Source organism: Prorops nasuta, unplaced genomic scaffold (genome assembly GCF_024137725.1).
Source record: "Prorops nasuta isolate Cenicafe-Biocafe unplaced genomic scaffold, Cenicafe_Pnas_1.2 PNAS00003, whole genome shotgun sequence".
Classification (NCBI taxonomy): domain Eukaryota; kingdom Metazoa; phylum Arthropoda; class Insecta; order Hymenoptera; family Bethylidae; genus Prorops; species Prorops nasuta.
The window spans coordinates 846,813-874,260 of record NW_027116800.1 but is presented as its reverse complement, the minus strand read 5'-3'; the positions used below and the strand labels follow the sequence as shown (position 1 = coordinate 874,260).

At 30.2% G+C, this 27,448-nt stretch overlaps 1 protein-coding gene across 5 annotated transcripts; it reads right to left on the bottom strand.

Moving 5' to 3' along the window:
* Positions 1-112: 112 nt before the first annotated feature.
* LOC136786156 (uncharacterized) lies at positions 113-26,036 on the bottom strand. Of its 5 annotated transcripts, XM_066747692.1 has the most exons (7): positions 13,878-13,893; positions 13,752-13,812; positions 13,265-13,431; positions 12,146-12,372; positions 11,548-11,622; positions 8,663-8,903; positions 113-5,982 (listed from the first exon to the last, which is right to left on the bottom strand). In XM_066747692.1, exons 3-7 carry the CDS (start codon positions 13,422-13,424, stop codon positions 5,867-5,869), a joined length of 819 nt encoding a protein of 272 aa, XP_066603789.1. In that variant the 5' UTR covers positions 13,425-13,431; positions 13,752-13,812; positions 13,878-13,893; the 3' UTR covers positions 113-5,866. The 5 variants fall into 5 exon arrangements, with proteins under 5 accessions (XP_066603789.1, XP_066603788.1, XP_066603786.1 ...); XM_066747691.1 differs by lacking the exons at positions 13,752-13,812; positions 13,878-13,893 and adding an exon at positions 25,901-26,036; XM_066747689.1 differs by lacking the exons at positions 13,752-13,812; positions 13,878-13,893 and adding an exon at positions 20,176-20,417.
* Between the last annotated feature and the right edge of the window lie 1,412 nt (positions 26,037-27,448).

The window sequence follows — 27,448 nt, the reverse complement described above, 5'->3', positions numbered from 1 at the left end:
GCATTATTGAAGTTTGTATAAATAAAGACTGAAAGAGAATATGTTTATATTTGTTCGTTAAAAAAAGTTATAAATGTAGTAGATTATGAAGGTACAAAGGTAACGTACAGGATTTTAAGTTTACAGTAACACAAATATATTTCATTTTTATTGAAAAACAAGATATACATCTAAAAGAGCGCAACCCGCGTTCATGAAAACATAAGTTAATGTATTTCCTTCATCCTGCTTTATGGACAATCAGCTATAATTAGGTATGCTGAGATTGTAGAATTTGTATTGAAAATTATTACATGTAAATAAAGTCAAGTAACAGAAAGAAGTTGCTAATATCGTAGCAATAGTAATACCAATTATCGAAATTTTTTCGTACCATAATGCAACATGTACAGGCAAGCAATTGGTATAGGCCATCGAATGGTGACAAAGTAATACTATCTTCACCTACTACTATCAAAACTGTTCATTTTTCACCAAGAAAAAAGCTTTTCCTTTATCAATAACAAATAAAAACCATATTTTCATGATTTAAAAAATTAAAAATTCCCTTCATTATTAAAAAAAATCAACACGTTTTACAATATATCAGATAGTATTCATATTGATATATATTTTTAAAGAATTTATTAACGCTAATATTTCAATAAAACAATTACTATCCAAAAAAATTTTTAAAATCAAAAATCTTTGCAGTTAGAATATCGATATGAAGCTTACTATCCACAAAAATAGCTGAAAAATGATTACAGAAAAGTAAAGAATATAAAACTTAAAGCTTTTTTCTGAGATATAAAATTGATGATTAGAACTTCATTATTATTGTATTATTTAAAATACTGCTAGGGGTTTTCATTCTGCTTTTTCAAAGTTTACACACTCGTGACTAGATATTATATACTTTCTTCTATTTTACATCTCCATTTTATTTGTTCTATTTTATTCTAATCATACTCTTTGTCCGTCAAAATTGAAATACCACGCATCTTGAATATTTTCAATAATGTCTTCTAATTTCACGTATAATAATTATTATACTTGCGTGTAACTTTTATAGTAAATTTGTAGTTGTGTGTGTGTGTTAAATTTAATGCCTAAAAGTATTTATAATTGTATAATAGCATAGGTGTATACTTTTAATAGTATATTAGTTATGTATTTACGATACAATGAAAAATATCTTATTGTTATTTCGTCGATCAATTCAATTGAACTTTAATTAATCACAAGCTTAGTGTTCACTTTGCTCAACCACTATGACCCTTTGAATGCTTGTATAGACTCTGTTAAGGTTATACAGAAACAAGGGTTAATCCGATACTATTCATTTGCCACAAACGTTTTTTGGCATTATTTTTCTTCAAATTTTCATTATTTCTATAATTACTTCTTCAGGAATGTATTCAGTAAACGAGTCAATGGTCAACTGGCAATTATTGACTCGATGAAGAATCGTGTTTACAATGAAACGACCAATTAAAGTTCCTACCTATATATACAATATATTGGTAGGAGTGAAAATACTTCAGCTAATTAATATAGTACATATGTGTAACGTTAAACACACTCGTTGGTTTCAATAAATTCTTTCCAACGAATAAATCGACTGATGATCGATGACAGATAAAATATACAAAAGTATTACACGTTAAATCGAAGTAGTTTACAGATGAGATCTTTGAGATAGCGAAGATTAAGTCTATAATAAATGTTTTTACAAAAATTCATTTACGTATAATTATATTATAAAGATGGATATTTTATAATGATCTATACAATTGAAAATTGAATTGTATAATTGAAGTAAGAAAATCGTTGCACCTGTGTATAAAGTTTCGGTGAGAAAATATATTTTCTTAGTTTTATTCGCAAAATCAAAATTGTGCAATTAATTGATAGTTTTTCATGCGAGTGTTTTCTTTCTATTTAAGAAGGAAGAAATCTCTCGCAAAACAAATTGCTGCAAATCAATTGTTGTTGTGGTCAATTGATTATGTATAATTTTACTATAATTTATATATATTACTGTATAATGAACTATTAATTGTATAATTGAAGCAAAAAAATCGTTGCGTCAGATCCAAATGAATTAGTGGTAAAATACATATATTTCTAGAGTTTTATTCACAAAAGTAAATTTGAAATTCATTGATGGTAATTCGTGCGCGAGTTGTGTTTCTGTTTCAGAAGAATAAAGAATATTGCAAAGCAAATTTTTGCAAATCAATTATTGCTGTGCGTTTAAAATTGACTTATGAGAGTTTGATTAACTTTAAGCTATTTTCTCATAATTACGCGTACACACTACTTTCATCTTTCACCGAGCAAATACTTAATTTTTTCACCAATAAAAAGATGCAGTATTTATTCAAATTCTGATTAGGAGAAAAATGATATACAGGAGTTAATGCGAGATTTCAATCAAATCTCAAGACTGCAAACATCTTTTCCTTTTTCTGTATATTTATTACTTAGTTCCAGCAATGTTGCTTTACTAAACTCTTTAAGATTTATATACTCTATTTTTGTAAACAGTTTTTAATTACTTTAATATTTAAATGGTATTCAGAAACATCTTTATTTTTATAATAGAATAATATAATTAGAAAAATTATCAATAGAAACTTCAAAAAAAATATCTGCAATTTAAAATAATTATTTTAAGAAAATGCAGCTTCGTACAATATATAATCATCACTTTGAGATTGTATTAAGATCCTGTCTTTCATTTTGTTCAATAATCCTTAATTATACTCGTAATAATAATCATAATAATTATCAAATATATCGAGCCTTCTCTTGACTTTCTAGGCAAATGTTCAACCCTGAATACGATCATCGCATTAAAGCTTTTCTAAATTCTTATCAAGCAGTAAATCAGTCAGCCTACTTCAGCTAGAATAATAATGGATAAAAAATCATCTGACTCGCGATAACTATCTCTTAACAAACATTTATCTTTGCAGTAATAATATTAATATTAATAATTGTAATAATGAGAATCATATTGAAAATAATTTATATAATGTTGATACTAACCATTTTTAATATAAGCACAGTGAATTGCATTAATTAAGGCAAGTATCAAACATATATATAATATAAGATATATTAGAATAGAGCTATATAGTATTTATAATACATATTAACATTTCTCATCATTAACAAACTAATCAACACAAAATAATGCAAATTATTATCTCAATTATAAATATTATACAATGTAGTACAGTTCCTTGAAGAAAGGCTAAACAAATTATAAATTGCAAACTATAATGTCCTATTTAATAATTTGCTCTCGATAACGCCGATTCATGCTTTATTTATTAATTTTGAATAAGTTTGACAAAGTTGTGGCCAGAATCACACATGTCACACTTAATATTAAAGCATTTTTCGAAACGTAATATTGTTTCTTACACTGTTCTTATTTCAATCATAGAAACTAGAAATGCTCAAAACTTATCACTGAATCCGATTAGGATTACTCAAAATGCAATAGATTTGATTCGAATATTTCTAATAAATTCATAGTTGTTATACATTGAATAGATAAGGCTTGGTACAAGTATCTGTGTTATCCTTTTGAAATATAATACCCTAGCTCTCCATCATCGTTTTTATTTTAACAATTGTTCATTCGGGCAATCACACTTGAGAGTAAAACAGCAACATCTTTGAATTAGTAACATTTGCCTAGAATAATGTGCAGCATTATCAGAAAACGAAATGAGCTTCTGTATTTCGATTGAAAGCTCTTTCTACTAAAATTTGTCCATTAAAAACACTTTGTTACTTATTTCATTCAAAAGCTGTTTCAATAAAAAGCTTTCATACGTATTACATTACTATATATTATAAGTATAATTATTTTGTTGAGTGACTTTTCCAGTATAGAAAACCAAAAATATTATTGTTCACTTTTTCCTGTCTTCACCGAAAAGTACAGTAGATTTTTTGATTGTCCAATATTAAAAACAGCTTTTAAATGTAATCAGCAATTCATTTTAACAGTTAATTACTCTTTCTCGAATAAACGTACTTATATCACGAAGAAGCTCAGTTCTGAAATTCCGCCAAATTCCAGTTTAACAATAATTTTTTTCTCGCCTTCTTGAAAAATTTTTGGTTCGTCTTTTATTATTTTCGTTTCACATTAATTTTAGTACAAATTGACAGACATACTATATATTATAGTATACTATGTACGTGCACGCACATTTTTGTAATACAAGCAAATTGATTTCTAAAAATCTTGCCCTTAGGATTACAGATCGGAGGTTTATCAAGTGAGAGAAATACTGTCGCACGATCGACCGATTAGATAGGCTCACCTCACGATCGTCATACTTCAGTCGCGCAAGTCAAAACTTTTTAAAGTCCACTTTTTGATTCAACACCGTACATTCGTAATAAATTTCCTCAATAGTAAGTTGAAAAAAAAAGTCAAGTAACAAAACTTTATTCTACATAAAGGAATAATTAATATAATTAAGGGTTAAATAATTTATCAGACTTTCAGCTTTAATGCTGCCTAATTTAAAGAGGCAAATACAATAATATATAAGAATTTAACCAAACCTTAAAAAACAATGTTTTCTCCACATTTTATTTTCAAGAGTAAACAAATTTCGTAAACGAATCACATTTTTAACGTACAGGATGAGCCACAAAGAGAAATAATCTAACAAATAATTTGTATAGTTTATTGCAAATGTTTAATAGTAAATTGTCAGCTTTTTGGCAACGATCGCTTTTTACCTTACCAAACACAGATCTCTCGTATGAAACTTTTCTTTTTACACAATTATAAAATATTCTTATATCTTAGCTATCAAATTGGTATTAACTATAAGTCTGTAACTAATATGATATACAAATGATCCATTATTTGTTGTACCAATCCAACAATTAGTTTTATCGAAAAATAGCTAATACTACAATTTATGGCTATATATTAATGATAAATAATCCATTGTCAATTTTTTTAGTAGCGTAGAAATTTCCTAGCTCATCTCACACAATAAAAATTTGTTAAGTTAACAATAAATGCGTTTCACGCATTTTGCAAAAATGAAGTTTATCAAGAGATTTGTATCGTTACAATGTAATATGTATCGTTAACTTGAAAAAAGTAGTTTCTCTCTATTTTTATTTATATGTTTCACCAAGTGCGTAGGATTCAAACTGCCAACAATGAGAGAAACAACAAGATTGAGAGAAAGGGAAAGGATTCGTCTTGCTATCAGAAAAATGTGAGCAAACCAATTTTTCAATTTCTTGTAGTCCTCCTTGAAAATACTGTTGACTCAGCATAATAGTGGAGTAGAGAGAACAAAATAATCCTAATGATTCTCCCTCCATCTCTGTCTCTCCCCCCTCTCTATACTTTAGGTTACATCGAGTTTTTAAAAGTTTATCGAAACTCTAAAAATAAGAGACAGAGAGAAATCGAGAAAGGAGAGTAGTGTCGATTAATGTCACTATTAGAAAAAGGAGAGCACAAATAGTTTAAAAATTTTGATAATCCTTCGTGTAGTCCCTGATAACACTGCATAGTCGTGGAGTAGAGTGAAGGTGAAGGAAAAAGTGACGAGAGACTTTTTCATCGATTGGAACAAAATTCGTAACTGCTCGACTCTCATAAAAACCCAGCAAATGCGTACCCATCCTCTCGTAGCTTCCAGCTTCATTTCGACGAATCCTTGGTGGTTTCGTCTTTCAAAGAAGGGGTGGGACAACCCCCCCCCCCTCCCCCCTTCTTTGCTTTTAGTCTCGCGCGTGAGCAAGTTCCGTGCGTTCAAGAGGGGCACTCATTGAAATGCTTGGAAAATTTTATCCCTCTGGACCGATGACGTCATCTCTCATTTTATTCACTGGACATCAACTGCACGCTGTCATCCGCCGATCTGTGAAGACGTCTAACTTCCGAAAGCGAACGAATCGGCGTTGGATGCAGCAATGAAAATGTGTGCGAGTGTCGATCTGAAAAAAGCATAAGTAATTTTATTTACTCTTATATTTTACTATTCAATCGTACGATGTATACAAAACAAATTACACAAGCATGAGAGTTGTTGTATAATGTTATATCCCACAATTGGTAAATTCCACCAATCGATTCGCTTGACCCAATTTCACACAAATTTAAACTCTCTTTTGACCCATATCTGTATCATGCTCTTCAACATTTTTGTAACATTTCACTATTCATCTAAAATTATTCACTCTATCTTTTCACGAAATTTTTATTTCAATTTATAACCACTTATATTTTTAAATCTCCACTAAATTGCATTTTTTTTTCTAATCAAAATTCACCCTTTTAATGCGTCATTGCGATGTAGTAGATAGATATTTATTGAAAAATATTTATTAAAATAGTCTATCGAGGTTTTAACTTTTCCAATAGGAAATTCTACTCGATCTTTGTTTCGGACTAGCTTCCAAGTAGATTTTCTTCATAAGCGAGTCTAACAATTTACTTTCAACATTCTGTAATTTCAGCTTTAAAATCGGCTCGCTATAAATGCACTGTATAAGATATCGATTGCAGTAGAACTAGAAAATATACGGTCTATTTTTCGATAAGTATAGCATTCTAAGGGCGGAAAAGATGAAGAGAAGGGAAGAGGAGAGTGGGATAAAAACTGGAAAGATGGAAAGCAATATTATCAGCTAGCTTTCTGCCTTTCGTTTAATGGAGAGGGGGTAATAATAGAGGAGGGAGGTGGTGGTACTAAAGAAAAAATGAAAGAGAGAGCTACTTATGAAAGTCACGCCCTCAGAATACGATTTGTGCTGGCCTATTAATTTATACGAGTTAAAAATAAGGAAATCGATGGTGACCCACAGTATTTGCCACTACATATCTGCAATGACAAGGTCAACGATACATGAGTACCCACGTCTGCTGGAATTGGGAGCTTGGTAAAAAATTGGTTCTCCAGAAATTGTGGTTGGAAACAGCTGAAATGGCCCTTGACCCTGGGTGTCGTTATTATTATACTGTATAGAGAACAGATACAGAGAAAAGTGCTGGCGTACTAACTATTCTTGACTTTGAGACTTAGAAAAAAAATAATTAATGAGTCTCTCTCCATTTTCTCATTTATTACCAATCTTTGTTCAAAATAGTAAAGTAAATGATATATTTATAGGAAGATGAATTTAATTAAATTAAGGGTACAGTAGCTAGTATTTATATATATAATTGTAAGTATAACTTAATTATAAAGACGAGGGGCATATTTCGAGAGTTTCCAGCTTTTATTTATTGTGCTTATTTCATTGCTATTTGGTTTTCTATACTTAAAACGTATTTCAACGAAAAAATATTGTTAAAAGAAAACAAAAATTGATTTGTTGTTTACTGTTAATCTTTGTCATTTTGTTAAGGCTGTTATCTTTTTTGAAACGTATAATTCAATAAAAAGATTTACGTAAGCCTATACGTGTTTAATAGAGAAATGATAAAAAATATCTTTTATTAAAATACAGCAATAAGAATAAAACTAAAAATAAAGGAAATTTAATATTTTTCTATAAACTAGATTTGTTTATACAAAAGAGTGGTATAATTAATGAATCAAAAATTAAAGAAGAGTATTAAAAAGGAAATTACCCTCAGGCTTTTTAAGCCGATTTACCCTCCCATTGTCTCTTTTTTACACTTCAGAAAGCCTTTGCACGAGGCTTGCTATTGTGTTATAATATGTATATAGATCCGATAAGTTGACCTTTGACCCTATATAGGGTTCCATGAACCAGAGTTTTTCAACCCTATTAAAAAATTCAGTATTTCTTGTAAATTGCTATTATTGAGTCATTGTTATACTATCTATTTTAAACCATTAAATTAATTAGTTATATACAAATCCTAAGTTGACAAAACTACGAAGATTCCACAAACTTTAGGTCAGTTTCTATTTTAATTGGCTAGTGCATTGTTTTATCAAAACTTGGTCTATTGTTGCCATTTACACGTTATGTTTTTACAAAAAGCAATTCTTACTACTTTGTACCTGACTATAGCTCTTAGTAAAAGAGCTATGTATATAAAAATTGTTGTAGCCGTGGCTACTGCTGCAGTATTAGAGTCAAGGATGTATGGCTGGTGTTATTTAAATAAAAAATACATATAGTTAAAACGTGTGGAAACTCAAGAGTATCAGCAATTTCTATATTTACAATGTAACAACTTGAAAAATTGTTTAACTTTTCTTACAGTTTTCGAGAACATTATACCTTCCTTGCGTACTTGTATAGATTTTATCGCAATTTTCTTAAATCATTATAGTATACACAAAGCAAGAATTCACCTTCATTAAAATTACAAAGAAAAAAAAGTAAATTATAGGGAAGTATTTATATTTTCAGTTATTTAAAATTGAGTAGTAGAAGTAACAAAACTAAATGCCAACAATGATAAATATCGAAAAGTCAGCATTTAAATAAGATATTTAGAAGGAAATATTTGCTTGCAACTGCACAAATTTTATTCTTTTTTTATATGCAAGAAATTTGGCACTTTAATCAAATATAGTTTATGACACATAGATCTTTTTTATAATTAAATCTTATTTTTTGATAAATAGGCACCTTGCATTTTTGTTATTTGAACTACTCAGTTATTTTTTCATTTTATGAAAGTAGAAGTACTGACCTCTAATGTCCGAGGACGGTTCGCTCCTAGATAATTCATGCTCGCCTGACCTATGGGGTGGGGTTTTAGAGGGGCTTCTGAAGTGCACCGGTGGTTCTATTTTGTTTATAAAATTCTGATTGGTTTGCTGTTGGTGAGGAAAGTGAAAAGCTGGTGTGTGAGGCCACGAAGCCGGCGGTGGGCTGCGAACAAGGTGCTCGTGTACCTGGGCAAGGGTAAGGGGGTCAGTGTCACCAAGTTCCTGCAACAAAAAGAATTAGCATTCAAACTTGCCGCCAACCATTTTGCGTTCTGCCATATATTCCACGATTTTATTATCAAGTGACACAAATTTTTCCTCGCTACCATATTTATATTAAAAAAAAAAAATTTCAGTATCACTACAATTACAAATATAATATTACGAAATAACTATCTTTTCAATTATATGATCTGAGTCAGTCGTTTCACGAATTCGTTATTAACTGTTATATGTCATACACGTTTGAACAGGAATCATATAAACATTTATAAATTGTTTTAGATTTTATGTAAAAGTATTTGTAATTATCAATAATTCTGCATATTGCCAGCTAAAAAATCAATATAAATGAGTAATTAACTAATTGTTGAATTAAACAAGCTTAATCAATTTCTTTTGTGAGAGCTGCCATTTCCAGTGATACTCGCAATTGATTTTCAATTAATGCTATATTCCAGTATACATATATAGGCTTTTCATTGCTGTAGAGCCTACAAATGTTGAAGATGATGTAGGTTTTATCGCGCCATTCTAGTGATAATTAAAAGAGAATTGCGAGACGAGAAGGTATACCATATAATATTTGTAAGTCGTATGCAGTACAAAAGGTAATAATTCAGAGAAGCACGTTAGGAAAGATACACGCGAGCCGATTAAGGAGAACCGACGGAAGTTTTAGCTATTGAACCAGAGTACATAAATTCATGCATAAACATGGATGGAAAGATACGCTGCAAAATTTGATGCATAGATTTGAATGGATAAACATATTAAAAATAGTGATGCAGATTTATGGAGCTTAATATGTATGTACATATGTGTGTGCTATATGTATACATATACTTGCCTGTAATTAGTACGAATGAATAAATATATATATATATATGACCAAATTTACATAGGTTTTAGTAAATAGAGATATGTTAAGCATATATATATATATATCTAAATCAAGAACCATATTATAGTTTATTAAATTCACTTGATTAAAGATTGCAAAAGAAATTCTACGTAAGTTTATAGGTTTACTGATTACGGATGACAAGCAGATTAAGCGATGAGTGAGTGTTTTAAAGAGAAGTTTCTCATCGTTGTTTTTCTCAGTTTTAGGTAATACTGGAATAAATGCATTTACACGTATTGGACGCGTGACTCACCTCGCGTCACTATATTTTCATAGTGGGCGGAGTTCCACCCACTGAAACTACCAACGGCATGCAACCTTTATTACTGGACACGAATACGGTACAGTTATACACCACTGGAAAGGGAAGTGACAAACTTTATTGATGCAATAATTTTTATTGCTATTATTGTATATTTTGACACTTCGCTTGCCAGGTACAAACGCGTGTACCACTGATAAATTTAAAATTTTAATAATTTAAAATATACCTTGATAATCTTACAGTTTTAAACTAATTATATTTTCTGAGACTCCACAGAAACTACTGAATAAGATATTGTAGTCTTTCTTGGTGTGACCTGTATATATATATATATATATATATTAGGGTGGTCATTAAAAACAACAATTTTGGCGGATCCTTAAAAAACACTAGTATTTGATGAGAAACTAGAGTGGTTGAAACCTGTGGCCTGACAAATGATGGAAACACGTGCCTCAATGCGATCAAATATAATTTTCGAAGAATTTTACAGTTTTTCGCTGATAACTCATTAAATATTCGATTCTATGAAAAGATGCATATAACCTTTTCTCTGAAGAATTAAATTCTACATAATAAAGGTTCTATACATTTTTCTTCTAGAATGCATACTAATCGAGATATTCCTGAAAAATCGATCCTCTTTTTCGTTTATACACATTATATTATTGACATATATGCTCATATGAGTAGTTATTCTTATTTCGCTGTAGTTACACATTTTATTTCTCTTAATTTAATAGAATATGTTAATTGTACGGTAAACTAAAAATAATTATTCATATAAACATATCAATATAATGTGTATAAACGAAAAAGAGGATCGATTTTTCAGCAATATCTCGATTATTATGCATTCTAGACGAAAAATGTATAGAACCTTTATTATGTAGAATTTAATTCTTCAGAGAAAAGGTTATATGCATCTTTTCATAGAATCGAATATTTAATGAGTTATCAGCGAAAAACTATAAAATTCTTCGAAAATTATATTTGATCGCAATGAGGCACGTGTTTCTATCATTGGGGTCAGGCCACAGGTTTCAACCACTGTAGTTTCTCATCAAATACTAGTGTTTTTTAAGGATCCGCAAAAAAATTTTTTTTTAATGACCACCCTAATATATATATATATATATAGGTTGCAAGGGACAAACGTTTTGTCAATTGAAAATAAAAACAAAAGAACAATATAGATGAAATTCATGGTTAATATATTTTAAAATTAGTCAGGGAAACCTCTGAATTTTTGGTAATTTATCACAAGCGACTGCTAAGATCCACAACGCCCTATCAGAAAGCTTAAATTAACGTTTTATTTTTCTAATTATCTTTTAAACGAACATCCGTGCTGCAGAATGTCATAGGATTTTTTCATTCGATTTGGTTTTTGCTATCCATGGTGTTTATATTGTAAATTATTGAAGAAGCATCCTGTATAATGCTATATATACAAATGAACCTTCTGTACTTGCCTGTGACATGAGAATCGCGTCGTCTGACTCGGACTCCTCGATCGATTCAACGAGGCTCTCGCGACTGGCTAGCACCTGCAAAATTATACACAATTTATGACGATAATACCATAGCATGATCATTACACTAATTACACTATTCGTTCGATAACAATTACTTAAGTTTCTACTATACAAATTCAAACATCAACTTCTCCTTCTTCTCTACTCTTTTACGTGATTGAACCTAATTAAATGTTGAGCTTGGCAATTAAAGTTAATTTTTAATCTTTGATTTTTATTAATATCTGTATTTGTTTATCAATTATTCAAATCCAATTTATTCCAAAATTAAGCTCAGAGCTTTTTAAGAACAATGTTGGAAACTAACGAGCGAAGTTTAAATCTGAAGATTTTGCAGGAATTATTTTTCTCTTTTTAATAACTGTGGATATCTTTCATTAATTAATGCGCCTTTTTGCAGATTTATCTGTTATATATTTTCTTTCGATGGAAATGTGATAAAATGAGAAAAACATAAAAAGACACAAATATTTAATAGAAAAAAAAAACGCTATAGGAGAGGAGAGAATAAAAGAATAATGAGAATATAAATAACCTGAAGAAAAGGATTGTCCTGACGACTTAATCTGAGAGCTTCCATGTCCTGGTCGATGTTCCGGGTTCTCCCAGGTGTCAGGGTTAATATGGAGTGCGACGGGGAGGGTGAAGGTTGACAGGCAACAACTACGTCGACCGCCGTAACGCTCAGAGTCGAAGGAATTCGGGCAACCGAACTTTCGTTATCTCCGTTAGAATTTGCTCGACAAGAATTTGTTATTACAGCTGTAACAAAATTAACTTTATTGTTTCCCATTTCATAAAATTTCATTCTCCATCATATTAACACTCTATCATTTTTATTTATTATATTGTAGTAGTAAATGCATATGCTAATTAATAAACTATAAAAACCGCGGTACATAATCGTGATGTAGCTGTCATGTATTTATTAGTTTATAACAAAAAATATTAACAATTCCTAATCCTTTGTTTATAATTATATCCTTACTGTAAATAAGATTCTATAGAGTCGAGATAAGCCTATTTATAAAGAATCTTATCATTTGATTGAACTGTACATAAAAAAATTGCATGAAATTACCTTGTCATAATTATTTAAATAATAGAAAATTTAATCGTGTACAGATGAATACCTTATTATAATATGTAAAAAAAGAATACTAAATTTATTAACTTGAGATTCTTCCAAAAATAACTTTAGGAAAGCCCCTTAGGTTGATTAAGCCTTGCAACATTTTTCGTTGCATTATTATTCATATATATATGTAAAAGTGGAGGAGTAATTAGGCTACTCTGCGCCAATTTTGCCAGGAGCATATTACCTTCTCTTTCCCTTATTCCTCCTTGTCAAGCGAAAATTAATTTACCTATCCGCCCATACTATTTATTTTATGATCGCCTTACAATAGATTGATCCCTATGACTAATTTGATTTTAAATTCTTTTACTTTAACAAAATATATAAAAAGACAAACTTGAACAATAAAATAAAGTTTATCATTCATTTATTTATTAAGAATATATTAATATAATTTTTTACTTTGTTGATTTAAATCACTCTTACAGTGAAATTAAAGTATTGTCTTAGATGAACTAGAGAAAGTTTCTTGTTTTATTAAAAATATTTTAAAATATTCATTAAGATAATACTAACCGGATGTTTCAACTCTCGGTGGGGGTTCCATTTCGCCGTTCTCGTTGATCTTCATGCCCAATGACAGTTTTTTAGGCTTAAAAAAGCTCGCAAGGAAAGCTGCACCTTTGCGCTTTACGCGATCGTACCTCTGCGCGCTCTCCGTCGAGACGTGTATCATAATTCGTCTGAAAAAAACATTAAGAACCTTATTATAAAAGTAGAAGCTTGCTTAGAATTTCTCAAATCTTATAATTTATGCCAAAGAAATAACATTGTTCCATTTTTGTCAATATCCATGAATTCTTGTTTAACGTGTAAATTTATATTTGTAATAATACACGTTGAAAAAGTGTAAATTTTATATTTTCAATTTAATTTCATTACACAAGACATTAATTTCTTCAATTTAAAAAAATATATTATATCTTCTATTGTTGTTATTACACAATACTTTTCACTTGAAACAAATATTAAATATTTCACATGTAACAGTTTTTACACCTACCTAAATTAAGGTACTAAAAATGTGAATGTAGCTTAGAATAGCGACAAACTGAGCTTAAAACCTAAACCAATTTAATTTAGAAGGAGATATCATTAAAAAGACAAAAGATACAAAGATTGTGTATACCTCTCTACTTTTCTCTCTAATTATACCCGGTATTTATAATTCCGAGATTCTATACTTAAATCGTACGGTCTGATTAAAATTTTCCTGAATAAATCATCTAACAATAAGTTCTCTCACTATTACATAATTTTTTCTTCAAAAATATTTACCAATAAAATTCTAATAAATTAAGTAGTCAAAATTTAGATTGACTTTTATTTAAAAAATAAACATGTTACAAATGTACTACCTTATCATACACATGGAAACGAAGAAGCTATACTAATGTTTCACTCCCTTGTATATGACAAAAACTAGCACTTGAAAAAAATTTAGGTACAATTAAAGTGTATATAGTAGAGAAGAACTTTTGTTATAAAAATAAAAATAGAATTGGATCGTTGCAAGAAATAAAGAATGGAAAGAAATCGGAAAGTGTGGTCGAGAACAAAATGGGTGTAGAGAAATTCGGTTTCTAATGAAACCTCGGTTAGATTAATATCGCGCCGATACACCACGTATACAGACACATGCACACAGAGTCCTATATAGCATGCGCACAAGAGTCAAGGTCAGTGGGAGCTATAACATTCGAAAGGGATGACGGATAAAGAGTGGTGGGAATAAGGAAGAGAGAGGGGAGAAGTGGAGGGTGAGAGTGAAAAGGAATTCGCGAAATTATCCAAGTGATATAAAAAAAGGGGGGGGGGGTGATGGAAGAAGGGAAATGTGCGAGAAAAGTGAGAAAAAAAATGAGGCAGGACCTCTTGAGGGCCTTCTTAACTTTCCACGGTAGGTCCATAGCGTTGGATTTGCTAGTGCCCGGCGACGACTGCAGTTGCAAAACACGACTCGCCGTCGTCTATGTCGGGGATTGCCGCCCCGCCGCCACCTCCACCACCGCCATTGGGGTATTAGGGGGGGTGCGCGGAAAACCCTGCACATTTGGACTTTGCGCAGCTGCAAGATTCCCGCCGGACGCCCAAAAGCGCAAATCTCTTCCTCTATTTCATTTCTCTTTACGTTCACCTGACTATCCTCGATATAAACCTCTCCATCCCCCTCCCCTCCCCTTCCTCTACCACTACTTATCGCAATTGTTCTCAGCTACCACACCAACGTTCGTTCATCAACCAACAATTTATTAGCTGTAACACACAGATCCACTCCATTCAATAATCGTGTTACAATTATTCCTGATCGAACTGCGTTGCTCCTTTTTTCACTTGCCTTTGAATACAAGGTGTTATTAAAGATTTAATTGTCGTTAGTGAAGCTTGCTGAAAAAAATTAAATTAAAATTCTTCTCGATGGACGTAAAAAATATAAAGCTCGGTTCCTATTTCAAACAAGTTGTCCAATTTTAAAATCTCTTTATCTCTCTCTCTCTCTCTCTCTCTCTCTCTCTCTTATTTTGCTGAATTTTGTTTGAATCTTCTCACACACAATTTCTCCACCCTTTTCTCACCCCATTCTTCCCTACCACTCATAAATCATTTTTACGTTACATACTAAGGTTTACTCGTTAACGACTCGTTTAACTGTTGTAATAAAAAGATCTTCGCTATATATATGATAATGGTAAAATAATTCTCTAAATTTATTACGTTTGTTGGCTCGCAGTCTTAAATTAATCAATGCTTGTATCTACTGTTTTTATATCGGTGTTGTATATTTTACGTATTTATTTTCCTTTATTTTGCCTCGCATCTGCAAACCCCTGACTCATCCCACACCTCTGCATCTCCCTTTCTTGCCCTTTTGTCTCCCTACCATTTACAAGTGTTTTCATGTTATATTAACGAATCACCTAATTGATGCGAGTATTCCCATTTGTCAATTACGGTTTAATAATCTTTCTATTTTTTATACAAGTTTTGATTTAATTTTCATTCAATGACTACTTCCCTATTTAATTATAACAGCAGTACCTTTTACATGTATAACTTGAATTTAATGTTTACAGAATAAAACATTGTAATTATTTTCTATACATTCTGCATATCATTGCCAATGAACAATAAAGATATAGGTAGCAATGAAAAATATCCTGCTTAATTGGAAAGCAAAAAAGATTAATTTCATGATCATAATATTAATTATTGATTAAATCATTTAAATTTTGTATATGTCGTAAGTACTTTTAATTTATTAAGTTTAATTTATAAAAGGCTTTCTTAACTTGAATCATAAAATGATGCGATTAATGATTTACACGTATATATCATATTGTTAAAGAGAATTTTAATGTTTTAGCTTACGGATCTCTTCTGCTTTGATATCATATCTTTCTTTTATAATTTATAGAATTTACAGTTGACAACTGTTTACCGGATTTCTTATTTCGTATTATTAATCAATGAGAATCTGAAATCTATAATATTTCGCATATAGTAGTAAATCGGGTTTTGAAAAATATTTTCAAGTTTTCTATCGTATATTTTCGACAGTTTGGATGAGCAAAAAAATAAACTGCTCAAACATACATTATGCAAAATTCAAAGCTCCTACGCGCTGTTTATATCATACCCCACTTTCACATGCCCACGAGACCAAGATCCTTCGTTTTACATTTATTTTTTGTTAGAGAATAAAGTCTGGCTTTTCTATTTTATAACTTCTTTAAGATTTCTAGGGAACATAGAGCAGTCATGTGTCTCTTAATATTTTACGAAATCAATCCTGAGAGTTGTAGAGCTCCCTTCCAACCCCCTATTATCTGCTTTTTCGTGCACGTTTTAAATTGTCATTAACCAATTTAAAATCTAAGCTTTTTTACAGTTTGGAAATCCTAATAACACATATTCATTATTACTTGGATGTATTTAAAAAGGATCGAAGCTGAAACAGTGTAAATGTAATGTCTCGACTGGGATGAAAAATAACTAAAAGCATTATAATTTCGTAATAAATTTGTGCTAATAAACTAGCTAACAAGATATAACAGAAATTCAATTAAATAAAAAGTCCTTATTCTTTGATACTATATTTTAAAGATCTAAATAACTACCAAACTCATATTGTAGGTTCGTTCCTTTTCGTATAATTTCGTCCTTTTTGAAATGGTTCAATTTCGATTTTAATCATTTTTTATATTAAATTCTAAAATTAAAGTATAAAATTGTTTAATAATAAGTTTAATGGATATAGATCTGTATTATATTTTATATTATACTGCGTGATTGTTTATTTTTATTAATATTAGGGTGGCTTACATTAAAACCTCAGAAGGATACCTAGTCTCTTAGAATATTTTGCTATAATTTTAATTCAGGTCACGCGTATTCATCGCTCTATGGAAATGGAGACTCTTTAATTGCAAAAGGAAGAAAAAAATGTCGCTAGGAGAGTAAAACGACCAGATTTCTGCCCCACATTTTCTGCTTTTATCTCTGCCTTGTTGTCGAGGCAAAAAATTCACCTTCTTGCTAGACGAGTGCATTAATGAGAAATTTTCTGCTTCAAGAAACTCTGCTGGAAATAGCAGAAAACCTGACAAGAGACAATCAAGTCATTGTAAACGAATAGTAAATAGGTGTTGGAAAATTTTCGTTTAAAATTTTACATGCCATTTCTTTGTTAATAAATTTAACACAAAATCCTAGTTAAACATTATACTTTATTAATATAGAATAATTCATGTTCGTGTAATATGTTAAAATATGAGTATTCATAAAAATTAATTGAAAGCATTTTTCAAATTGTTCTCCCCCACCCCCTGAAAATACCTTATTATTGATTCGCATTAATTCTTATGTCGCATAGGTTATATAAATTTTAAGGTAAAATGAAGTTTACCAATATATTCACAGTTTTTACTTTTTAAAAATATATCTTTTATCAAGAAAATGAAGAAACTTATATTTTTTAATTGAATATTAAAGTTGAAATATTTAATCTTTAAAATGATTAGTTGATCTTAAAAGTTAAAGGTCAAAACGTATTTTCGTAAAGAATATTTAAACGCTTACTATGAGTTCCTTTTAATAAATCAATCAATCGTTTCGACAGGATATTAAATCACTATTAGAATGATCCAATCAACTAAGTGATTCTTATCAGGGCTACTATATTGTGATTTGAATTTACGTGATTGGCTAACGCTTCATTGATCAAAGTTTGATTTAGTTTATGCACGTATGTAACGTGTGTACATTAAATATTAGCTAATCAATCAGGATCAATTTACATAATTCACATTATAATACCACAGTAAATACTAAAAGTTTAACCGTTATGTATAAAAGCAATAAAATGTTTTGGCTGTATTTCAAAGTCTAATCATAATAAGAGATGTACAAAAATAAATAATAAACATTTTCCGAAAATATCCCAATTGTTGGATTATTTTTCGAGATAATTGTGGAAGAAAGTGAATTTATTATTCACATTTTTCTCCGAAATGCAAAAAAAGGAGCTTACTACTTTTTCGACAAAAATGCACAATTTGTATTAATACCCTTATAGGGGCTTAGAGCAACTTTATTCAAACGAACAGCTTTTTCAAAGTTCTTCAGCATTTAGCAGCTACCTGCACTTTTTCCGAAACTCTATAACTTTCAGTGAATAATATTTTCTACTTATTCTCATAGTAGAAAGCCGGAAATAACTGAAAGGTTTGTAAAAAAAGTACTGTTGGTGACATACGAAAAAATTCATATACTCAGATCTAGAATTATACCAAAAAGTTGATCAATAAAGTGGTTGAATAAATTTTTCATTTGCAGACATTAAAGAATGAAAACCCAATCAAATTTGCAAATTACTCTTGTATAGGAACAAAATGCAAATGAACCTTTACGTTTTACAATAAATTAATATTATACATAATAGATAATCAATTTTCTGCATAATCAAAAATATAATTACTAATTGTGTTAATATTGTTCAACGATTAATAATAAGTTTGAAATGAGTAATTTGCTGGGCAATAATGGTGGTATTGTTGCATTTATTGTTTTTTAACTTGGTATTGTTTCGCTAGACAAGATCTTGACAGGTAGCACAAGTAAAATACACTATAGTAAAGTTCAACGGAGACTCATGTGTATTCTCAATCGATCCTGCTTTTCTGCCTTCCCTATATGTACACGTTAACACATACATATACGCACTACGTGTGAAAACTGATCTCATTGTGCTTTTTCTCGTCTTTTTCACTCGGTCAGTCGGGATCACCCACCACAACTAATACACAATAGTCCACTCATACAAAATCATATATTCGTCCACATATTTATATATTTATATTAAATATTACGAGTGTACAATTTCACGCTTTTAACGAATAATAAAGCACGCATGCTATACAATTACACAGACACATTGAACAATGCATGTCAAACCGACAGGGACAAAAATCTCATTTGCAATTATTCCCTTTGTCTCTACAAAACGTTTATCAGCAAAATAAAGCTTTACTGTAATTGACAACCACACACAACACGATTATTATTCCGTTTTTCTTTAATAAATGTGTGTGTGTGTGTGTGTGTGTGCGTATATTAAAATAAAATTATTTTCATCTATTATTTTTGTTTATTTATTGTTTAAATTTGAAATTTATTTATATGATATGTAATTAGATCAATTTTTTAACAAAAGTAAACAAAAAATTACAGAGTAGTTAATATACTTTTTCATGATGATTTCATTCTGTAAAATAACTTTTATTAGCAGTTAAAAAGTAAACTCAAACAATTTTTAAATTTGACATCATTTTCAATGGACAGAAGAGCTTTTATATTTATTGATAATAAATCAGGATTCCTACAAGTATAGGAAAACAGTAAAAAGAATTCCGAAGAATTCAAGTTATTAGGATAAGGGGTGAGATAATTGAAAATTTAGTCACGAAATTCTTCACACACATTGATACTTCTCCATCCTTTTAATAAACCAGTACTTTCGCGTCGACTGAAAGGCCGATACGTACCACTAGTATAATTTCCTTTTCAAGTACCTTAACACCTGTTAATATAATAGAAAATAATTAAAGGGAATAAATAAAAATACCATTCAATTCAACCGAAACACGTATAGAATTATGAAAAGTATTGGGCCTTGTTTATAAAAAAAAAAAAAAAAAAAAAGAAAATTTGCATTAATTTGAAAAAAAAAATAGAAACCATTAAGGACTCTCTTATTTGCAGCTAAACACAAGCCTTATCACGCCGGTATAGATTCTAACCACAAAAGTGAAGCGTGATATAGCTGTGATAAATGGGAAAAGCAGTATGATATTTCTACAGAAAAAAACAGCTGACGTGATTTGGTTATAAGGAGATGGATTTAGGATTGAAATTAATGTAGGACTTACTTGAATTTTCACGAGTCCAGAGTATAGCCACCATACTCGGGCGGGATGAGGGAGGAAACACGTTTTTTTTTTCTCACGTTCGATAAGTATAGATAAAGTACTGTTTTCTTTCGTGTAACTTGCTGGATATCGCGATTTTTCCAAGAGCAGATATCGAGGGTTCTCTGGAGAGGGGTGGACCAACCGAGTTAAGACCTGTCCTGCCCTACAAACTCTGCTATGTCCCGTCGTCCCGGCCCCTGTCCTTATCACTACGAGACGGATACACAGATACAGTATACACAGATCTTTTTCCGTCGTCGTGAAACACGCCGAGATGGGAACGGCGCCGACTCGATTCGAGACTCGAGCACCTCGATCGATACTCCACACTCGAACCCGGCGCTCCTCCTCTAAACATTACATTTTCAAAATTTCACCCAATTCTTGCCCATTTTCACTAGCCCACCCGCACAACAATTTTATCATTAATCCTTTTTTCACTCACATTTAAAATTTCTATATATAGAATGCAATTTTCTTCAAGTCGAACTCCATTTTTTACACATCTTAGACATTATATTTTTAAATTTTCACTCTATTCTCTATTCTTCCTCCTCTTACCCCTTTCCTATTCATGCAGCAAGTTTACCGTCCTTTACTTACAAACTCGAGGAAAGTCGTACTTATATAGTTTCTCTACTTTATCCTTTTTTCACTCACGTTAACAACTTCTTCTAGAAAATAATTTTCTTTGCGTTGTACTCGGTGTTTCACCTTAAACATTATATTTTTCTAATTTCACTTGATTCTTCCTCCAGTTTTCTTTTCTATTCGTAGAAGAATTTTACCCTGCTCCTTTATTTACAAACTCAAAAAAAATTAAAATGACATTTTTCACTTTCAGCGCTCACAATATTAATAATGATATTTTTCACAACTTCTTGTGAACATTTTCTCTAAATGAAACCAGATGTTCCAACCTTAAATATAATATTTTCAAAATTTTACCTAATTCTTCCTTTTTTCTTCTCCCGCGCAATACGTTCACTCAACACTTTTACCATCCTTTACTTAGAAACTCAAGGACTACCATGTAGACTTTTTCCACTTAATCCTTTCCTCATTCTCGCGCTCTTAATAATCGTGTTTCTTATAACTTCACTTTCCCAAAATGTAGTTTTCATCGAGTCATAATTGGTTTTTCACTTCTGTTACAATGATAACCTAATATTTTTTCATACAATTTTACTCCAAAATTTTATTTTCATCCTTAAATTCTCCGTTGTGCAAGACGCACACACAATTGACCTTTCTTTACTTAATACAATTTGTATATTTTTCTAAAATCCTTTCTTACTGATTGTTCGCCTAATTTAATTTCTCTGTTATTCAATTTTGCAAATTTTACATATTCGCTTAAAGAATGACCTGTCCGTTTTTGATCTTATAAATAAATGTTTCACCTTTTCGTTAATTTAATCTTTTCTTCATGGTTTCTAGCAAAATTCAAGAGTATGTCTATATTTATTTGTAAAATTGAAGGTAAAGTAGTGAGTTGTGATTTTATTGAAAAGTAAAGTGATTCAGGGTGAGAAATTGGTTTCACGGGTGAGAGTGATCGTGTCAATAAGATAACGGATTATTTATACGTAAACGAAATAAAATATTTAACAAAAAATAATACCATGATTTAGGTACAATTATCCGCTGATTAAATTTTATAGGTCATTGTATTTAAATTTATTTCATAATAGGTGCAAGTGATCCATTTAACCCCGCGGATGACGATATTAATTTTTTTGTATATGCTTTTATAACCAACGATTAATTAATGAAAATTATACTACTTCCTAAACGCCCACGCTTTTCACACTTGGGATCTGAATATTGCATATTTAACATTTGAGGGATCCTTCTGGCATTTACCCACACAAACACCCTATATCTCTTCCTGACACCACTATCTTCTTAGGTGTGAGAAAACGCAATGTACCGGTACAAATTTATTACTTCCCTTTATTTTTTCAATGTTATAAGAATATAAATTCTTCGTTACTTTATCTCGTCACTTGACCTTATAAAATCTATAGCTGTATTTTCTTGAATTATCCACCAAAAACTGCATTATTCTACGTGAAACATGTTTTATGTAGAATTTACAATATGAAGCATAAAAAAAGAATACTTTATGGATTAGTTTATTAAAGAACGTAATTAAATTTTATGACTAATTCATTTGCATATATTTTATCATTTTTATAGCAAATTATTTATCATCTTTATTTTACTTTTAACAAATTTCTTATTATACGTCAGAAGTTCTTATCTTACAGATGACTTGACCTCAAAGAAATAATTAGATCGAATTTAGATAAAGTGACTTTTAAACTTTAAAAATTTTTTTTAATAAGGGATTAACTCTAAAAATGTTATTTCCTTAAAGTCCCTTCATATTTCTAAGTTTTTGAGCTAGTACGAATTACTCTCAAATTTGTTATATATATATATATATATATACATATATACATACTGGTTCTTCAACACGTTGCGTTAAACGTGACTATTTTCTCAGCACGGGATAGCCAACGTGATGAACTTTTCTCGTGGAAATGAAAATAAAATGTGAAATAACATAAACGGTTTAAATCATAAAAAGGGCGATTACCTTGTAAATAAAAAAATTATTTAAAGGGATAATTTGATGGAACATTTGTAAAATTTTCGCTTGGGAGAATTATTTATATTATAATAATTAATTTTTTCAGTTTTATATGTCACTCATTAATGAGTACGTTTAATTTACCATTGTTATTTCTTCTTTCTGTGTGTGTGTGTGTGTCTGTCTTTCCCTTCCCTATTTATTTAATTAACCTCTCAATAGTTCTATTGGCCTTCTTTGATGTCTCTCATATACACATTTATACAATCGTACACAGCCATGAATTGGCGAAAATGCAGAAAATTAGATTTCAACCATACAAAATTATACTGTATGATATTTCGTACCGCAACATGTAAATAAATTACGTTCATATACGCACGTGGTAGGAAATAAAATTGCAGCCCTCGAGTGGTAACTGACAAGCGCGCTAAATTAAACCACCATTCGCAGTAGAAATCATTTTGTCTCTTTTCTCCTCCAAACGTTCACGTGTAATTCACGCATTATTACCTCCCGATAAAAAATCAGTTTTTCTCAGTAAAGGTTTTATGTCGTTTCATCTTAATACTGGAGAAAATCAGCTTATTTAATTTTTTATTCTTCTGTTAAACTATCTTAAAATATCTACATTGTTTAAAAGAAAATTGAAATATTTTCTAAAAACAATATAAACCGTGGATATCTAAAATAAAAGGTAATGATTTATTTGAAATTTTTTGGTAATTATTAATTTCAAAATAAACATCGATTAAATACAGCAAAAATTTTTGTTTTATTTAAACTACAATTGAACAAATAATTACACCATTTTACTAAATTTTTAGACAATTAATTTTTTCAATTTTTAACACATTTAAACAACGTTTCTGACGATATGTTTGCATTAATATTAAAAAATAAAATGAAAAGATTCTATTCTTATATTACAAATAATATAACTTCAATATCAGCTAGGGCCAGTCATTTGGATAAATCTTCCGTTGTCTGCAAGTATTAAAAAACTAACAAAAGGAAATGCTGAATCGGTAGAAAATTTGAAGAACGCAGGATGTAAAAGCTCTAAATAGGTGTAAGAAATGTTAGCAAAAATATTGAAAGATTTAATTCTTTATCGACAAAAAAATAAATAGCCTACAAATCTCTGGATATGCATCGTACAGCTAAACTGGTTTAAATAGTCATTCACTCGATGTATTCACGTACACATGTATTATAATAATACATCACAGTATAGATAATAGAAAAAAATATCGCAACGATTCGCAAGGTTTCAGTGCTTAGTTTAGTGTACATTTTATACATATTACATATAATATATGGTATATATATATATCAATATTAACTCGTTACGACGAAAGTTTATCGAGATTTTTCTTCGTGGATTGCGAGACTAAAGTACGCCTATATAGTATGAAAATATCTCTTCGACTTACTTGGCAGAAATTATAATAATAATCATAATAAACATTACGCCAGGTCAAAAGCGCGATGTACAATTTGTCATAGGAACGGTACTTGTTAAGTCGAGCTATCCTTACTATGCTATAAAAAGCAGGGAAAAGTCTCTCTTCCCGCAAATGATGATTACCTTCGGTTGATCGAGAATACCGACATTCAACGTCAATTACAGCTTTTCATCTTTCCAACTACTCTATAGTTATATGAATATCAAATTAAACCTTTCTCCAGGATGAATCCCGCATTTGTACAATACAAAATTCTCCTACAATTCAAATTTCTGCACGTTTTTTTTTTCTCCAGTATAGTATATCTGTACAGCTATGCGTAGGCAAAGGTATGGATGCTATAATCATGTATGAAATGTCTAGCCTTTCTGCAAATTGATTATCATCATATTCATTTTCATACAGTTCCAGAACCACCTTTCTTATAACGCAATCTTTATAATATATTGTTTGTCATAAGAAAAGTGACAATATGGATATAATTAACTTCCAGCTTTTATTAATTAATGTGATAAATTATAATACTGCTATAGTGTACTACTTTGTTTTAATGGTTTATTTCTCTTGTCACTTTTCTCACAGATGCACAACAGTATAGTTCAGGTGAACAATGAGAAGCCTTACGTTCCTGAATCTACCTTGAGTCTATTGAAAAATACATTATTTTTCAAATTGTAAATATAATTTATGCGATTATACCTAACGTAGAAGGAAAAGAGAAATGTTCAGTATGGACATTGTAGACGGATAACAAGGAGTTTAGTTAATCGTTATCAATAACACGCATATGTTACATTATAACACGCAAGTAATAACTGAACACCGTAAGGTTTAGGCAGTTCAGAAAAACAAGACTCTTTAAACAAAATCGTTAATTAACATACTAATCGCTCATTAATAAGACTACCGATATGTTAGTTAAGAGAAATTTTACAAGTCTGTAAAAATCCAACGATATCAAAACATTTTGTAAATTATGCATAAAAAGAAATTCGTTTGTAATGTATGTGTATGTATGTGTGTGTGTGTGTGTAATAATAATATAATATAAAACATTTGAAAAAATCACAGTTACTTAAAAACACTTAATCTGGCGCATCATCATCTCTTTCTCGCCATCTCTTTTTCTCACTCTACTACGTCAATAACATTCATTTTACATAAAAACATCTTATAGAAATATAATCGTGCTTGATTCAGAGGAGATTTGTTCCAATAATATAATAATGACAAATATTTATTGCAGATTGCGCGAAAAATTAAAAAAAGTCCCCCTAACGAAGCCCACATTTTCTTATATAACTTCCAGTAAGAATACCATTTATAAAAAATCAGCTTTGATTAATAGTAAGTGAAAAAAAGTCGTTCAATAAAATTTGTTATCGAGTGTGCAGCTTTAAAGATGATTATTTTATTTAGGTCATTACTTGGCATATCACTTAAAAATAGTGAGCTCCCTTTGTGTTCTTAATTCTCGCATAGAAATAATTTATTTTTATAGCAGAATTTAATCTCTGAGAGATAAAAACAGCTATATTTCAATTTAATGTTTAGGTCGAGCAATAGCTTCAACGAATTAAAAATAAATTTCGTTGTTTCTAAAAATTACAATTACCTTCATTAAAGATGGAATGCCTTGCGCTATCAATGTTCTCTTAATTATATCCCTGGCAACAGATTTTTGAGAGAAGTAGTGAAATTCCAAAATATGCATTGTGCAAGAAATATATTTGCACGTGGTTAATTCACAACAAACACTAAAGTCCGTCCATTTTAGATAATGTTAGATTCAAGAGCGTGCGGACAATGCGACGAACAAACGAATGATCAGACCATTTGCTGTATTCCTTTATACACAGAAACGTTCGAAATGATTGTGAGAAAATCTACACGTTCAGACTCAATGCGTCATATCTGCAATGGTGCAACTAAATTGTCGACACCGGTTCAACTGCGTTCTGATAATGGAGCGATTACGCACAAGATTATGGCCCGTATTTAATGATCGATAGTACAATGATAAAGAATCGCAATAAAGGAAGAGTGTCACAAGATAGAAAAGCGATTAAATTCACCAGTAGAATGCCTTGAAGTATCATTCATTTAACATTTTCATGTTTACCAATTTCTCTTTTCAACTTACGTCCAAATTATAAAAATTGAATATTATATAAATAAATAAAAATAGATCACGTGCAAAAACATGTCGTGGGCGTTAGTAGATAATACTAAGAATCTGAATAAAAAATAAATATTTGCACTATTGCCACACTTGACAAAGGCATAGAATTTAAAAATTAATAAATTCTGCATTATTTTAACAATTTTGTTTTCGGTATTTTAATCAAAATAGAATTTAGATTTAAATGCTTGTTACCAAAAACATTTAAATAAAAAAAAATTATTAACAAGATAAATGCAAGTTTGTAACTCATTTCAAATAAACACTCTTTGAACATAATGACTTCTATAATCAGTTAACGACACTTTTAGGGAGAATTTTAACCCGCCGTGTAGATCCATCTTGGTGTACAGAGTTTTATCCATTGGTTCTATTTCTATAATATTTTATAAACCAGTAAAATATATATCTCTTTCGTTTTATAGCTCATTAAACAAGAGATAAATATATTTTTCTCCTATTTAATGAACTAAAAGAAAAGTAATAGATATTTTACTAGCTTATAAAATATTATAGTAATAATACTAACGGGTATCTGCACACCCAGATTGGCCCCTCACGGACTAATAGAAAGATATTATAATAGATAATAACAAAAAGAGAAAATGTTGAGAAAATGTTATACGAATATCACTCCAACATCACAATATGTAGGTACATTTGGTAGTTTGAATCCGCAATAAATAAATTACTATTATTAAGAGCCAGTCGTAATTAATTATGGAGTTTTCTTGAAATCACAAATATCTGGCAGTGTTTGCACCAAAAACATGAATAATTTAGTTTCTTTGAACGAAAGGCTACATCTCTCTGAAAGCAACCTAAGGAAAAAAATATAAAAATACAACGAGGATTCATTCTCTTGTTAAAACTCAGCAGACTACACTATCTTTCAAAAACTATTATCTATTATTATTATACATATATATTAAGTAAAAGGAATTTGTATCGAATTCTAAAATAAGTTTAATAATTTATCCA

Coding starts and splice junctions, on each gene's coding strand:
- LOC136786156 (XM_066747687.1), bottom strand. CDS start 14,658: ATGGACCTACCGTGGAAAGTTAAGAAGGCCCTCAAGAG. Junction 13,432..14,620: donor GTTAAGAAGGCCCTCAAGAG/GTCCTGCCTCAT, acceptor TGTTTTTTTCAG/ACGAATTATGATACACGTCT. Junction 12,373..13,264: donor ACCGAGAGTTGAAACATCCG/GTTAGTATTATC, acceptor ATTTTGTTACAG/CTGTAATAACAAATTCTTGT.